The sequence below is a fragment of the Gymnoscopelus microlampas genome (genome assembly GCF_963454915.1).
Source record: "Gymnoscopelus microlampas genome assembly, chromosome: 15".
Classification (NCBI taxonomy): domain Eukaryota; kingdom Metazoa; phylum Chordata; class Actinopteri; order Myctophiformes; family Myctophidae; genus Gymnoscopelus; species Gymnoscopelus microlampas.
This window is the reverse complement of record NC_139952.1, coordinates 15238697-15255566: the sequence shown is the minus strand read 5'-3', so window position 1 is coordinate 15255566 and position 16870 is coordinate 15238697. Positions and strand designations below refer to the sequence as shown.

Here is a 16870-nt window from a genome sequence, read left to right as displayed (position 1 = left end):
AGCACGGTTAGGCCAGGGTCTTCCTCTTCCGGTTTCACCAAAAACAGTGCTGTCCCTATATATAGACACCAGCTGCCACGCTGCAAGGGTGGCGGGTATGAGTGAGCAGGGCTCTCTCCGGACAGATTTTACACTGGTGGCAGTGCTGCCACTAGGTTTTCAGTTAGTGGCAGTGGCACAGAATTTGGCCTCACAGAAAAGTGGATTTCTTTGGAGGTATTTCACATAAAATCAAAGTATGTACAAAAAATGTTGTTAAAACAGTAATAAGGTACAACAATTATTTTGTATTAACATAATGTAAAACAAACATAAAAGTGCCCCTATTTAAAGTGCATACTGTACTGGCTGTGCCTGTAGTTTATCTACATGGAATCAGTTTCTGCTGACTCTGGTGTTAACTTAAGGAGGTGGTGGGGTATTTTTCTTAATGAAAAACATGTTGATATGCTTCCTTATTCTTAATGTATGAGAGCTGAGCAGCAATGATGACTTACAATCGAACAGTCTAGGTTGCTACTTTGCACAGAAGAAAGTACTCTGGAGCCCTGACTTAAAGTGCATAACTGTACATGTTGGGTGTGCATGTGTGTCACTGCACAGAATGCTAGGACCTGTACCTTCTCAACAACCAAACACGTCTTTTCCTCCTAGTTTGCCCCATAATGACGGGGAACCCAAAGAAAGGGAAACTAAACACAACCGCTCTGTGTGTGTGTGTGTGTGTGTGTGTGTGTGTGTGTGTGTGTGTGTGTGTGTGTGTGTGTGTGTGTGTGTGTGTGTGTGTGTGTGTGTGTGTGTGTGTGTGTGTGTGTGTGTGTTTTCTACATTTAGCAGCAAGTAAATTTAGCAACAGTATATCAATTTAACCACTTAAACCCCAATACCTATATACTTTGTTGATCAGGGCCCCCCAAGGGTCTGTACTTAGCCCCCTACTTTTTTCCCTTTACACCAAATCTGATTGGAGAAAATAATAGTAGATCTACTAGTACAAGCTGGGGTTAGCCCATGACATGCCCAGAAATGCCCAGAATAGGGATGCTAGGGTTCATGTGGTTAAAACCGTCTTCACACTTCAACCCGTTTAGAACAGATGTGGAAACCCAGATTAAAGCCATCCACTTCTATAATTGCAGCAGAAACCTTCCTCAAGTAGTTTCACAAAACAGTAGAAAACATAATCTCTCACACATGAGATTTCAGCTCTATAACATAACAAAGCAAGTGTCTTGACTCTTAATTGACACTTATTCCTCATGCTAATTGATATTCCATTAACATTTTGGAATACATTAGCCTAGTATCCAACAATAAATTCTGTACGGGGAACATAGTGAAGCTGTTGTCGGCTATATTTTTAAGTATCATCACTAAAGAGGCATTGCACCAGGCAGTAGAAAATGCAAACAGCGTTTGGAGAATACTAATTGAATGAGCCCAGAGTGTTGTGTGTCAGTTGAATTGCTATACTGTGTATCAAGGTAAATAACCAAGCAAGCATGATTTGGAGACCTTCTTGCAGACTATTTTCCCTTAAACCTAACAAAATAATAGAACGTAACAATACAGTAATACACTGCCCCCCCCCCTCCTTCATAATGCAAGTCCTTAAGAGAGGGGTTGAGTTAGGTCATCTCATCTGTGACATGCATCAGCTACACACACAGTAAGTGAACTTCATGATGAATGGCAGACATACTGGACGGAAACAAGTGTCTATAAAGACTCATCTTTCAGCTTGGGTCCATCCATCCCCTAACTACATTAAATGAGCATTGCAATATTCACTGTGCACACACTGTAAATTGAATATGAACTTCTTTTTTGTTCTTTCTTTTTTTGGGGGGAGGGGGAGTATTTATCTTTTTTTTTTGGGGTACTCAAGCGAGTCAGAATATCAATTTGATTCACACAGAGAATCTATATCCGTATTATGTAGGCTAAGAACTGGTCATATCAGTGTGTACGCAAGTCCAGACTGACACACAGGCTTAACCTGAGCAAGAGGATGATGAGTCAGAGCCTACAAGGAGTGAGCACGGAACAGCGTGCGTGCACACCCACACACACCTGCAAATCACCTGGATTAGGACACTACACAATGACATGAGAGACAGAAAAGGGTCTGCTGCCAAAGGTGTACCTGACATTCACAAGACGGTAGTATCTAGTTGTACGTTTAGCAATGTGTAACCAAAACAAATCACATTCACGTGCATTTGTATTTTGTTTTTGGAACAGGGAATTCAGATTATGTCCATCTCGAATCTCGATCTGTCAATAAAAGTGGTCATAATTCTGTGTGGTTCTTTGGGGTCAAGCCTAAATAATTCCAAGTTCCAACCACTGAAGCTGGGTCACTGAGTACACATTTGGGAAGACATTCTCTACAACTAAACCATGGGAGGTCCTATTGTTTAACAATAACATGACAAGACATCCAGCTGCTGTGTGTATCCTTGCAAACACTGATGTCAAATCCTTTCTCTATAAAAGGTAGGAAACCAACTCTTCCCCATCTGCTGGCCAGGGTGACAGATGGATTCCAGAAACATCTAGCATTAACCAATTTAAACATAATTGCTTAATTGGCTTTAATGACAATGTACCTTCTGAAGTGGCTGGTGTAGATTGATTTTACCAGTAAATATCACACCAGTAATTCTGAGAGATGGGTGAGTGAGTGAGTGCATGTTTCAAGGTACAGGAACGTTAGAGAATCTCCCTAATTATGTTTGTTGTAATGGTTCAATAGTAGTAGTGAATTGTAGTTCACACACCTGGGGGGCGAGGGATATGCATCCCCCACAAATGCTTCAGCCCAATGCAATAGATTTCATGTTGCTTAATTGGCTTTTTTAAATAGGTGATTCAAAGGCAGTTCCTCTTCCATATGGTTAATTGTCAGGATTCCTCTATTTAGGTTATGGTTGGCCATGCTTAGACACTGCAAGTAAACAAAAATAAAACGTCTCTAGTTCTCTACTGTCCATGTTACAGATGATCTATACATAGGGTTATCTCCGCATTATCTCAGTTTCTCACACATGCATCCTACTACATATTCTACTGGACACCCCAAGAAGAAAAAGGAATAATGATAAACCTTTTGATGATGAATTAAAATGCTGAATGAGTGTATAGTGTGCAGTATGGCTTTCCCCATCCTATCATATAGTGTCTACTGAATCACTGCAAAGACAATGTGCCTTTTTATATCGCATTAATCACTATAATTTAAACAATATTATTATGCTGGCCAGCAAATCATATCGACAAAAAACGCCACCCATTGTAAATTATTTACTGAACACACTAGTGTGTGTGCACAGGATTTCTTCACAAGGAGGCAACGCTGGCGCGTAAACCAATGACAGCTAAATATAAAATAATGAATTACAGCAGACTGTGATGGTCTGTCATGCCAGGGTATCCATGTCTTGTTAAACGTGGTATTTTCGATCGTTTTCATTTCGACTCTTCGTCTTTCTTTGGCGGACACACACACACACACACACACACACACACACACACACACACACACACAATGCACGGGGGCGGCACGGTTTCTAATGACAATCGTTTCCAATTATGCTTTAAAATACACGACCTCTCATTCAAGGAAATGTCTTATAATTGACAGGTGTATAATTTGACTGCGTCGTGTTGTGCTTACATCAAAGCACTCTGTAGCCTAATCCGTTTCTTATAAAAACACAAATAAACAGATATCAACGTAAACACACACGACGCGGAAGGAAGGAGGAAGGTCCTAGTTAAATCCCCCACACCACACACACACACACACACACATACACACACACACACACACACACGCACACAATGCCAGAGCTACCACACGAGCCCGTACTACGTGCTTCAGATCAATACACTGTGGGGCAGACATTCCTTTCATTTGTAACACATTCCACTATAATCTCGTTGGACTCTCGGTGTGTACGGTGTATGAACAACGTGTCAACAACACAAGGCTGGGCCGCATCTATAAAGCTCTATCGTATCGGTTGTTGTTTTTTCTCTCTTTACCCCAATGCTTTCCTGGCGTCGGAGAGGCAGTGATGCCAGGTTGTGCGAGGGGAATAAGCGACCAGGTTTTGATTGAACTTTTTTTTTTGTCTATGAAAACGAGCCCAAAAGAAGCCCTTTAGACATATACGTTGGCTATTTGAAAATAGCAGATCTACAAGCTCACAACGAGCTTGTAGACCTGCTATTGTCAAAACATTTTTAATAAAGTGGCATATTTTTTTTAACATTTTATCAACACAAATCTATCCCACTCCCACCCCCTGGCATAAACTATTTTCAGATGGGGCTCCCCAGATAAATACATATCAATTTAGGGAGGGTCCTTGCCTTGAAAATGTTTGAGAAACACTGGTTCAAACAACACTAGAAACAAGCCCAAAAAAACAACCCGCAAACTACCAATATTTACAAGCAACTTCACAGAAAAATAACCCCAAAGTCGCTTATAATAAGCGGACATGGCAACACTGGTCGGAGGCCTCGCTGCAAACCACGGCCCCCAGTGAAGCAATGCACGCACACACACATATATACACACACACACACTAGACGTTTAGTTCTTTCTCTTACCGGGTCCGAGCGCTTCCATGGCCGAGGGCTCTCTCTCCGTCTCTGTCCCGGCCTGGCGGCTCCGTACCGGTACAGAAATTGGGGGCGGTATCGCGAAGCTTAAAGTGGCTAAATTAAGAAATTGGAATATAAGATGCGTAGCTGTGTGTGTGTGAGCAGCGAGCAGGATGCGTTGTCTCGTTCTGACTGATTTCCACCAGTACTGAGGATCAGTGTTACCAGATTCTGCGAGAGAAATAAGCAACCAGGTCTATGAAAACAAGCCCAAAAGAAGTGACTAGGCTACGGCTATTTTCAAATAGCCGACCTACAAGCTCACAACGCGTCGCGATAGATAGCTTTTTTTTTTAAAGGGGGCGGGGTCTGTAGGGGGGAAAAAATAGGTAATTTTGGAACATTTTATAAACATTTTTAACAACACAAATATTGTATTGAGCTAATTGAGGGGGTTCCCTGGCTGGCACAAAATATTTTCAGATGGGGGGTTCTGTGGACAAATACATACATTCATTTAGGGGTCCTTGACATGAAATTGTTTAAGAAACGCTGGTTTAAACACCCCAGATTTGGCACAAACAAGGGAATGAACTCTTTCTCATGCTATACAACAAAAAGGTGGAATGCCCTACCCAAAGGAGTGTAAAACCCTACTCACTTTCAAAACTGCCCTAAAGAATCACCCTCAGGAGGCTACAATTCCAAAGTGGCCCCTGTCAAAGTCCTAATACCACCCCCCCTCCCCCTCCCCTCCTCCTAAAACTGTCTATTGTACATTTCTTGTTTTTCATACCAGTAACATGTAAGCTGATTGTATGACGTTCTGCAGTATGTGTATGTCTTAAATGTCATCATATTTTGAGTGCGCGGGGATCTAATTTTAAATAAGCCAAGTTCTTTTATGAGCGATCCAGTTTAGAGGACCTTGTATTTTGATTTGTACTTCCATGTACTGGTACCATGTCTTTCTAAATAAAGTATTCAATCAATGAATCAAACCCGCAGCTACCAATATTTACAAGCGACTTGACAGAAAAACAAGCCAAAAGTCGCTTATTATAAGCGGACATGGCAACCCTGCTGAGGATTTGAAAAGTGAGCATGCGCCGCCGGGGAGGGGGAGGCGCTGTCGAGCCTCCTGTGCGCTTGCGCAATCAATTTGCTTTTTCCCAGAAATGACTATATTGAAAATTTGTATTGAAGTACACACACACACACACACACACACACACACACACACACACACACACACACACACACACACACACACACACACACACACACACACACACACACACACACACACACACACACACACACACACACACACACACACACACACACACACACACACACACACACACACACACACACACACACACACACACACACACACACACACACACACACACACACACACACACACACACACACACACACACACACACACACACACACACACACACACACACACACACACACACACACACACACACACACACACACACACACACACACACACACACACACACACACACACACACACACACACAGCGGTGGCCTAGTGGTTAGAGGGGCGGCCTTGATACCGGAAGGTCCCTAGTTCGATTCTTCAATTCATCACATCAATCATGAATCACCGCTGAATAGCCCTTGAGCAAGGCTTCCATGCAGGGTCTGGCTGTAAATAAGTTCCGCACTTAGTCCAACACCCTGGGTAAACAACAAACTTTGCTTTACACACACACACACACACACACACACACACACGATTGATTGATTGATGTACTTTATTTAGTAAGACATGAGAACAACAGTACATGGAAGTACAACTTCACAATACAAGGTCTACTCAACTGGAAGTCTCATAAAGAGCTTGTTTAAAATGAGATACCCATGCACACAAATCATGATGACATAAAAGAGACAGACAGATATACACACTACTATACAGAACGTCATACAATCAGCTTACAGGTTACTGGTATGAAAAAAATAAAAGATAAAAAACATAGGAAGGGTTCGGGGAGGGGGGGGGTTAGGTTAGGACTTAGACAGGGGCCATTTTCCTGAAGGTGTTTCTTTAGGGTAGTTTTGAAAGTGAGTAGGGTTTTACACTCCTTTACTCCTTCTGGTAGGGCATTCCACATTTTTGTTGAATAGCATGAAAACGAGTTAATTCCCTTTGTATTAACTTGTTGAGCCAAATCTGGGTTGAACACGATTCGTGGAGCTGCCTCTGGTGTTATGATCGTGGACTTCGTTTACGTTTTGGAAGTAATTTGACAAGTACAGGGGGATCCCAATGTTGTGGCGTATCTTGTAGACCAGGCCCATTGTAAATTGCTGTAGGCCTACTCTGTACATGCAGTCAGGTCAGGCACGGGCACACTCACACTCTCTATCTTAGATTTATAGTAATTCAAATAAAATGAAATCTATAGCTGCTTTTTAGCGTTTTTCAGCTTTGTGTTATATAGCACTTGGCTCCCTATGTCAAATCATTGTGGAGTTCTTCACACATCAGATCTTCAACTCAGGCATGTGACACACACTCACACAAGTTACACTGCTAGAAATGTAAATACATAGTTCTTAACATTCTGTCTTTCCCCCAAAATGTAGGCCTACATTTGAATTACATTATTATTTTTCAGTTGTGGAAGGGTGCACTGTAAAAATGATTCTTTGATCATTTAGAATTTAAAGTCTTTAGAGCTAAAAGCATTGTGGACATTTTTTTGGGGCGGTGTAGCCGCCTCCTATAAGTGAGTTTTGGACACCGACCAATCCTGCACCGTGATTGGCCAATAGTCTACAACGCATTGTATACCCCCTAACCCTTCCATTGTTAATGCAAATCGATACTTTTGCAAAGTCAGCCAATCACATTACAGCTAGTGTCATCACCACTAACTGTAATGTGATTGGCTGACTTTGCAAATTCAGGACTGTGATTGGCTAGCGAAACACATGACACATGTGCAGCCCTATGAATAGCAGTATGGACTTTGTAAAAAGTCATTTATCCTTTTTTTTTAAGTGAGTCATGTTGTGACCACACACCGCCCACTTCACACTGGGTGTGATTTTTTATTTATGCCTAATCTATTATTAATCTATAATTCACCAAATCTCTGTCTCTGTCTCTGTCTCTGTCTCTCTGTGTGTGTGTGTGTGTGTGTGTGTGTGTGTGTGTGTGTGTGTGTGTGTGTGTGTGTGCGCGCGCGTGTCTCCGTCTCCGTCTGTGTGCGTGCGTGCGTGCGTGCGTGCGTGCGTGCGTGCGTGCGTGCGTGCGTGCGTCTCATATGACCCCAAGGTGTGGTGCCAAATGACAATTCGGACAGACTAAATAACCAAAAGGCCACGAATCTCTGCATCTGTCAGCCGCCCGCGAGTTTGAGGAGAACGCACACATTTTCTTTGTGTTCGGGAGCATATTTGTGCCGCTTAGCCAGTATAGCCTAATGTCCCTGATTGCAGTGATTGGCCATTGGTTTAACTGACTAATTGGCTGTGCTTTGCATAACATTTGTGTCACATAGCCAATATTTTATGACTTAAGACTCCAAAGGGCTCAGCCCAATCATGCCATTGACTTCCATTTCTTATATAATGCCGTTCACGTCGTGAACGATTCAAGTCAGGATTACGTGGTCATCATACATAGGCTACATGTTATGTTGACCCGAAGCTATGCTGTACCACCTTCTGTTCTCGCTCACCTTCTTTGAATCTGATAAAGATGATGACCTCATTACAGCCATTCACACATACTCCATATTATGGCTAGTGCCTACTTTCTTTTTCATCATGCCATATTTGTGCAACTGGTTGGCAGAGGCATACATCCGTGATGCAATATACGAACAAAGTGTATGTCTCACCGAACCGAAGACCACCATCACGTGGTCTCCCCTCCATAGGTTGTCTGTTGAGGATCTGGATAGGTCCTCTGGCTCTGGAGTGGATCTTGTCCATGTGTTTGTGTTCGGGAGCATATTTGTGCCGCTTAGCCAGTATAGTAAATGGTAAAATGGTAAATGGTGCATTTATATAGCGCTTCTATCCGAAGCGCTTTACATTGATAGTGCCATTAACCCATTCACACACACATTCATACACCGATGGCGGAGGAAACCATGCAAGGCACCAACCTGCTCATCGGGAGCAATTAGGGGTTCAGCATCTTGCTCAAGGACACTTCGACACTAACTCTAGGGGAACGCCCCAGCCCGGGATCGAACTGGGAACCTTGCGGTTTTCCAGCTCACACTACCCGGCCACTCTACCCCTGAGCCACTGCCGCCTAATGTCCCTGATTGGCCATTGGTTTAACTGACTAATTGGCTGTGCTTTGCATAACATTTGTGTCACATAGCCAATATGAGGAAAAGTTACTCTATCTTAGACTTATCTATGACATATTTATGACTTAAGACTCCAAATCGGGGCAAGGGCTCAGCCCAATCATGCCATTGACTTCCATTTCTTATATAATGCCGTTCACGTCGTGAACGATGCAAGTCAGGATTACGTGGTCATCATACATGTTATGTTGACCTGAACCTATGCTGTACCTTCTGTTCTCACCCACCTTCTTTGAATCTGATAAAGATGATGCCCTCATTACAGCCATTCACACATACTTCCATATTATGGCTAGTGCCTACTTTCTTTTTCATCATGCCATATTTGTGCAACTGGTTGGCAGAGGCATACATCCGTGATGCAATATTTGTAGAATATACTTTTTGAACCTTTTTATTTGAACAAAGTGTATGTCTAAAGATCTCTTCGGTACCACGCCCCAAAAAATTGATTTATACTGTCGCCAAACATGGGTAACATGAATACAAATAAAATGTCAGTGGACCAAATGCATTTAATCCTTAAGTGTAAGATGTAATGTGTAAGACTCAATTGTTTTTGTTTTGTTTTTGCCAGACTCAAATATCTCAAAATGGTGAAATATTGTGTAAAAAAAAATCTTGGATAAAAGTTCAATATCGTAACACAAAAACGATTGTCAATGGATAGATGGGGTCTGACACTGGCGTTGCTTCCCTGTGGACATCATATTGATGACGTTAGTCTTGCCCAAATATGGAATCCGAGCCCTTCACTTACATTATAAAATATAAGTAAAAGTTAAATATTCTATCATATCCTACTGGCAGAGTGAACAAGAAAAGCTGGCGCTGATCGCTCCAGTGTTTTTAGCGGCGCTAGCCGCTCTATACCGTAGCCCTCTATACCTGGCTTTTGCGTCAACGTTCTGATTGGTCAGACACGTCAACAAAGTGATTGGTCAAGCTTCACGTGACACGTGGCTATAAACACATTATAAACACTTATTGATGACAAAATGTATCAAGGGCGCCGCTACCTTCACACAGGTGTGATTTTTTAACAGGAAGTTGTCCTAGCTGGTCATCATTCGAGGAGCGATGCTCATTGACATCAACTCCTGGAACAACAGTTTACAGGCATAGGGCATCCGAACAAGAGAAATCTGGGTTTTGTTGCGACACCCTCTACATTCATAGGTGTGTGTCCTGGTGTTGGCGATGGCAATCAGCCCACACAGGTTACAGACATGAACCTGGTATGGATCTGAAGCTTCAAACAGACGTTCTCTGAGGAACTGAGCAGCACCGTGTGCGATCTGACAGTCACGCTCCATCTCACCGAACCGAAGACCACCATCACGTGATCTCCCCTCCATAGGTTGTCTGTTGAGGATCTGGATGGGTCCTCTGGCTCTGGAGTGGATCTTGTCCTCCACCATGTGTTTGAGACGTTGATAGTATGTGAGACCAATGAAAATCTGAGACGTCAGTTTACGACCAGTAAAGCCATTGTATAAAACCTCATTTCCTCTCAGGTGATATCCATACTCTGACAGCAGGTTGGAAACTTTCTGGACATTAACAGCATCGTTAAATGGAGTGGCATCGCCAATCTCCCCTTTATTAGCAGACACCTTTCCCTGCAGACACTCGATTAAATGTCCAACCGTCATACGAGATGGGATGGCATGGGGATTTATGATGATGTCAGGAGTGATTCCTTCACATGTAAAAGGCATGTCCTCCTGTCTATACTGTATTCCACAAGTTCCCTTTTGTCCGTGTCGACTGGCAAACTTGTCTCCAATCTGAGGAATTCGAACAGATCGAACCCTGATCTTGCAGAACTTGTATCCCTGCTGGTTGAGAGTGACCATGACCTGATCTACGATGCCAGTCTCACTGGTTCTGAGGAAAGTGCTACAGTCTCTCTTGGTGTAGCGGCAGTTGGTGCTTTCCAGCTCATCATCGTTCTCTGGCAGAGTGACTGTTTTCCCAATGATCACATCGTCTCCTGAGACTCTGACCCCCGGAGCTATCAACCCATCATCATCTAGCTTTTCGTAGATGGCATGTCTCATTCCCTGACATGTATCCTTGGTGGGTTTCTCAATGTTCTCATCCTGATCAAAGCCTTTCTTTGACTCCTGCTCCTTGTAGCACCGATAGAACACAGACCTAAAGAACCCTCGGTCAACAGCTGAACGGTTCATAATAATGGAGTCTTCCTGGTTGTAACCAGTGTATGAAGCGATGGCAACAACAGAATTTATACCAGCAGGCAGTTCTCTGAAGCGGAGGTACTCCATGGATCTGGTGGTGACCAGGGGCTTTTGCGGGTAATACAGCACATGCGCTAAAGTGTCCATACGGACATGGAAGTTAGTGATGTAAACCCCCATTGCCTGTTTTCCCATAGCTGACTGGTACGTGTTCCTGGGAGACTGGTTATGGTCAGGGAAGGGTATAATTGAAGCACAGACTCCTAGGATCATGGATGGGTGGATCTCACAGTGGGTGTACGTGGAGCAGTAGCTTACTGCTCCACTGGACTGGAGGTCATTAGGGGTCATTGCTAACATCACAGTCTCTTCCTCCAGCGTATCAATGTACTCCACAACACCACTGTCCACCAGATCCTGCCAACTGTAGTTGTTGTTGTCTCTCTCTTTCAGTTTTTCTATGTGATGCGTCTTCAGCAACAGTTTCTGTTTTTCAACAATCAGCAGGGGACGACAGATCCTCCCTGCATCTGTATAGATCCTGATCTCCCTTTCTCTGATATCTCTTATCATAGACACCTCAGACACAATGATGTCCCCTTTTGTCCTTCTCAGATTTCTCAGCTCATTCATCAACTGTTCTGGGTCTTTATGGATTCCAACCCAACATCCATTCACAAAGATCTTAGTTGCATCAGCGATAGCAGAAGGTGAGATTGCTTCTAGGTTCTCCATGCTCCACGTATCTAAGAACTCTAAGATAGGAGAGGGCTGAGAGCCTACCGAGATGTAGGCCATGAGAGCTAGGTTCTTCACCAGACCTACAGCATGGCCCTCAGGTGTCTCAGCTGGACACACCATTCCCCACTTAGTGTTGTGGAGCTGGCGTGGTCTGGCCAGTTTTCCGTCTCTGCCGATAGGAGAGTTGACTCTACGGAGGTGGGAGAGGGTGGAAGCAAAGGTCAGCCGGTTCAGCACCTGGGACACTCCAGCTCTAGCTTGGTGAGCTTTCTTGACATCTCCCCAGTTGCCAGTAGCCAGAGAATACTTCAAACCATCAGAGATGATTCTGGTTTTGATGGCCAGCTCCAGGTTGAAGTCTCTTCCTCTGTCAATGAACTTCTGGGCATACATCCTGATTTCCTTCAACAGGTTATTAAACATCCCTCTAAAGAGGAAAGCCAATAGAGGTCCAGCCAGATCTAACCTCTTGTTGCCATAATGATCTCTTTCGTCCAGTTCTCTTCTACCAAGAGCAGCCAGTAAGAGTCTGTGTACCATGTACCCTAGGAAATAAGCTTTCTTGGTCTCACATAATTCACTGACTCCAACATGAGGCAGGATTTCCTTCTGTAGAACCTCTTTGGCGTATTTAATCCTCCTCTCCTTTGTAACACCAGGCTTGGCTCCTCTCGACCCTATGAAGTTCAGAGCCACTTCCTGTGACTGGATTACAAAGGCCTCATCCAGAGAGGGTTTCACCATTTCCATCATTTCTGGGTCGTCAAAGTCATAGATTATGTGTTCCAGGATGTCTCTGTCCGAAACAAAGCCCAGAGCTCGGAACACGATGATGATGGGAACCTCCTGTCTGATGTAAGGCAGAGTTGATACAATCTTCTGGCCTATACTATTATACTGCTTCTGTCTTGCTCTGGCCATCATGCTAACCCAGATGGAGCTTGTGGGTCTGGAGGAGTTCTCCAGACAGGAGCGACATTCTGCAGTATAGGCATATTTACTGTCCTTCTTAGCAAACACATACACAGTGTTGGTAGCCATCTTCTCCTGGGCAATCAGGACCTTCTCTGAACCGTTAATAATGAAGTAACCTCCAGGATCTAATGGACACTCATTCAGCTCACAGAGGTCGCGGTCCTTTAAGTCCTTCAGTAGGCAGTAGGTGGAGCGAAGCATTATGGGTATTTTACCAATGAAGGTCTGCTGGTGTTGCGTTTGAATCTGTTCTTCACCTTTTTTAATGATGGTTTTAGTTATGTCTACATACAGTGGGGCAGAGTATGTGAGATTGCGTAGTCGTGCTTCATTGGGCATCATGGGAGATGCAGTCCCGTCCTTCTCCCAGTGAGTAGGTTTGGACAAATATATCTGTTCAAACTTCAACAGGTAGCTCGGCGGTTCCTCCACCTCTCCAGAGGTGTGTTGGGCCTCCGCCTGCAGGATGACGGGCGGTGCATCTTCTACGATCCTCGGAACCGACATCTGAATGAACTCATCAAATGAATCCAGCTGCTGACTCACTAAACCTTTCTCATCAAAATAGGAGCTGATGACAATCCAGCAGGCCTCCTGCCACAGATCTGGGTTAATGTCATCATTCATGTCTGTCTTGTCAAGTCTATTGTTCTATTGTTCTATTGATCTATAGTGCCCCTAATGTATCATTTAGTAGTCCTCAGAAGAAATGGACATCTAAAATCAGTTCCAACAACTTATATAGGCCATATATGGCCAATCTCTGGTCTGGCATCACACATTACACAAACCATTACCAACAAAGCCGATTTACACAGGCAGATCCTGAATTTGCTACTCGGGAACGATTTGCGTCGGGAACAACGCAATATGGGAATGTATGGCCCACCCGCTTATGCAATACCCGTTGTGCCTGTTGCCTATACCCGTTGTACCCGTCTGTCTGTCTGTCTGTCTGTCTGTCTGTCTGTCTGTCTGTCTGTCTGTCTGTCTGTGTCCCTTTTATGCCCAAATATGGAGATCCCTGATATCATCAGTATATATCCATATATAGGTATGCCCATATATGGATATGAGCATATATGGGCATAGCGGTCAGATCATTGGTTCTGGACAACCGGATCTCCTATGGGCGTATTGGTTGAATCAGTAGTTCTGGACAACTGCCTATCCGACTGGCTCGACGCGGGCACCGCATTACCTCGGATAATGTGCCACACACGTACCAAGTTTGAAATCGGGTGGTCATATGGTTCCCGAGATATGTGAACTACAGACAGACGTATATAGACATACAGACAATAGGGATGGCCATTTGGACCTTTTTTGGTAAACGTTTGGACTGTGGGCAGTAAACTGAGGTCAAGCGTCTATGGATGACGTCATATCAATAAATGAAGTTGCAGTCCTCTATGTGTGGGCAGTTATAGGGCCTAAAACATGTATTGTAACATACATTAGGTCTATATTTTATTCTTTATTATTATTAGTATTGTAAAATATTGTAGGAACAATTAGATTATATTTAAGTGATATATTCCATTAAAGGTAGGGTAATTGATATTTTTGGGTTAAAACAAAAAGTATTTTGTTAAAAGGTTTAAGCACTATATTCTGATAGTAATCATTGCTATAGAGTGTTTGTTCAGTAACAGGAGTCTCCCTGTCTCTCCAGCTCTTTAATAAACTGAAAATACATTTTCCGATAGGTGTCAAAATCTCAGCCAATCAGGAGAAAGTACCCATTTTAAAGCTTCATTTTTATAGTGTTCCAGTATCCAGTTCCAATTTTGCCTGCTCATTTCTTAGTGTCATCACTTCCAATTTCACTTGTTTAATCTATATCCTGATTGAGTTCTCTATCCTGATTGGATAAAATTGGAAATGAAACTGAAACGAACATGCATTTTCTGTTTTATAAAGAGCTGGAGAGACAAGGAGACTCCTTTTACTGAACAAACACTCTATAGCAATGAGTACTATCAGAATAAAGAGCTATTTAACACTTATTTTAACCAAAGAAAATCACTTACCCTACCTTTAAACACTATTAATATTTTATTTATTTTAAATGACTTAATTTTGTACATTTCAGTTATTTAGTCCTAAACGGTTAGTGACACACATTTAATCCATCCCTAACAGAGATTTTGTACATTCATTGTAAGAGATGCCCATGGTTTGTTGGCCAAAAGTAGTTGGGAGGCCAACTACTTTTTGAGTATGTAGGGAGGGCAATAGCACACTTTCTCCAGTGGAAGGGCATGAAGAGGACACGTGTTTTCTCCACTGGAAGGGCATAGAGCAAGGGTTCCCAAACATAGGCCACGACCCCCAAAAATAATCATATTTGAACCCTGACAAGCACTTGGCAGTTGGCACTATAGGCATTACATTTAGTTTGACTCGGTACCACAGATAAATATTGTGAAAATGGCTGAACAACATGCTCACCACGACTGCACATGAGCTTGTAGATCGGGCTACAATGTTTGCCACTTTCTTATACGTAAAATTTGGCCAATTTGGTATTAAAAAGGTCTCAGAGGTCATTAAATTGTAACTTTAGAAATGTGCAGATACCCTGTATACACTTATACTGTATACTGTTTGTTTACTGTTGAGTGCAAAAAAAATTGCATATTATAATCATCTGGTGACCCCCAAGTAACGAGTCAGGTTACCCCCAGTTTGGGAACTACTGTACTGAAGGAGACCTTCGAAGGTCACCCTGGAGGGCATTTCATCATGTTTTATCCACTCGAATGGCACCTATAGAGCACTTCAACATGTTAATAATGATTATAATAATAATAATAAAAATAATAATAATGGAATAATAATAATTTATAATGCACTTTACATTTGTGAAAAAGTGCTACAATAGTCAATGTTGTGTTGCACATTATCATGCTTTCTTATACACTGGGCCTAGAGGGCACTTTATTTTATTTGTATTTTTTCGAACATAGACAAAACGTTTACAAATAAAGTACTTTCAGTTGGAAATTAGTCTAGTATTGCGATACATCTGTATTGATCTATATGGCTATTGACTCGGCTGTATTGTTTTATATAACATTGACATTGCATTGTTTTGTATATTGTTTGTGAATGGGCGTGTGTCTGTAAATTATTAATTATATATTGGATAATTGTTCTTACAAACCTTTTTATTTTATGTTATTGTTGTATTATTTGTTTCTTTTTTTTACTTGCACAAGTAAAAAAAACAAAAAAAAGATTATTTCTTTCTTTCTTTCTTCTTTAACAGCGTCTGTTTTTCTGTAAACATGTGTGAGATGGGCGGGAAGCCTTATGGCTTGTATCCCTATGCTTATATCCTATCAAACCCAGCCGCCCGCCCCGCCGCTTAACCAGGCGTTCCAGGTTTGGTAAAACGAGCACCATGTGGGGGCGGGGTTTACATGTTGTTCAACCAACCAGTGGGAAAGTGAAACGTCAACAGAATGATTGACACTCGGAGAGGAAACGCTCCAACAACACGGTTGACATGTCCGCTTATTATAAGCAACATTGGTCTTGTTTTTCTTGTAAAGATAATATTGGTAGTTGCGGGTTGCGGTGTTTTTTGGGCTTGTTAAAGTGTACTTGCTTATTTAGGCTTGCTTCCAAAATTTTCAATTAATATTTAAACCAGTGGTTCTCAAATATTTTCATGAAAATGTTTTGTGCCAGGGAGCATTTGTGTTGTTAGAATGTTTCAAAACTATTCCAAATATTCCACATTTTATTGCAAGGGTTTTTGAAGATAGCAGATCGACAAGCTCACAACGCATTGAGAGCTTGTAGATCTGCTATTTTCAAAGAGCCGATGCAAAGTGCTCATGTGGCCTAAATTGCTTCTTTTGGGCTTGTTTTCATAGACCTGGTTGCTTCTTTCTCTCACAAAACCTGGCAACGCTGCGCTCCACCAGCTGTCACGGCGCGCGAAAGCTC

The 16870-nt window shown here is 42.6% G+C and overlaps 2 protein-coding genes across 10 annotated transcripts in view; both read right to left on the bottom strand.

Moving 5' to 3' along the window:
- The window catches only part of ago4 (argonaute RISC component 4), a 31524-nt gene extending 26724 nt beyond the window's left edge, over positions 1 to 4800 (bottom strand). For 8 of the 9 annotated variants that reach the window (XM_084081222.1, XM_084081225.1, XM_084081223.1 and 5 more), the window contains exon 1: positions 4624 to 4782. In XM_084081222.1, coding sequence (XP_083937348.1) covers positions 4624 to 4642 — 19 coding nt within the window. In that variant the 5' untranslated portion in view covers positions 4643 to 4782. Of the gene's footprint in view, positions 1 to 4623 lie in introns of all 9 variants that reach the window. The other variant, XM_084081230.1, reaches the window with a different exon arrangement.
- Positions 4801 to 10045: 5245 nt separating this feature from the next.
- Positions 10046 to 13537, bottom strand: LOC311061666 (DNA-directed RNA polymerase II subunit RPB2-like; the record flags this gene model as incomplete). The annotated part of the gene is made up of 1 exon (XM_084080356.1): positions 10046 to 13537. One exon carries the CDS (start codon positions 13535 to 13537, stop codon positions 10046 to 10048), a length of 3492 nt encoding a protein of 1163 aa, XP_083936482.1.
- Positions 13538 to 16870: the final 3333 nt, after the last annotated feature.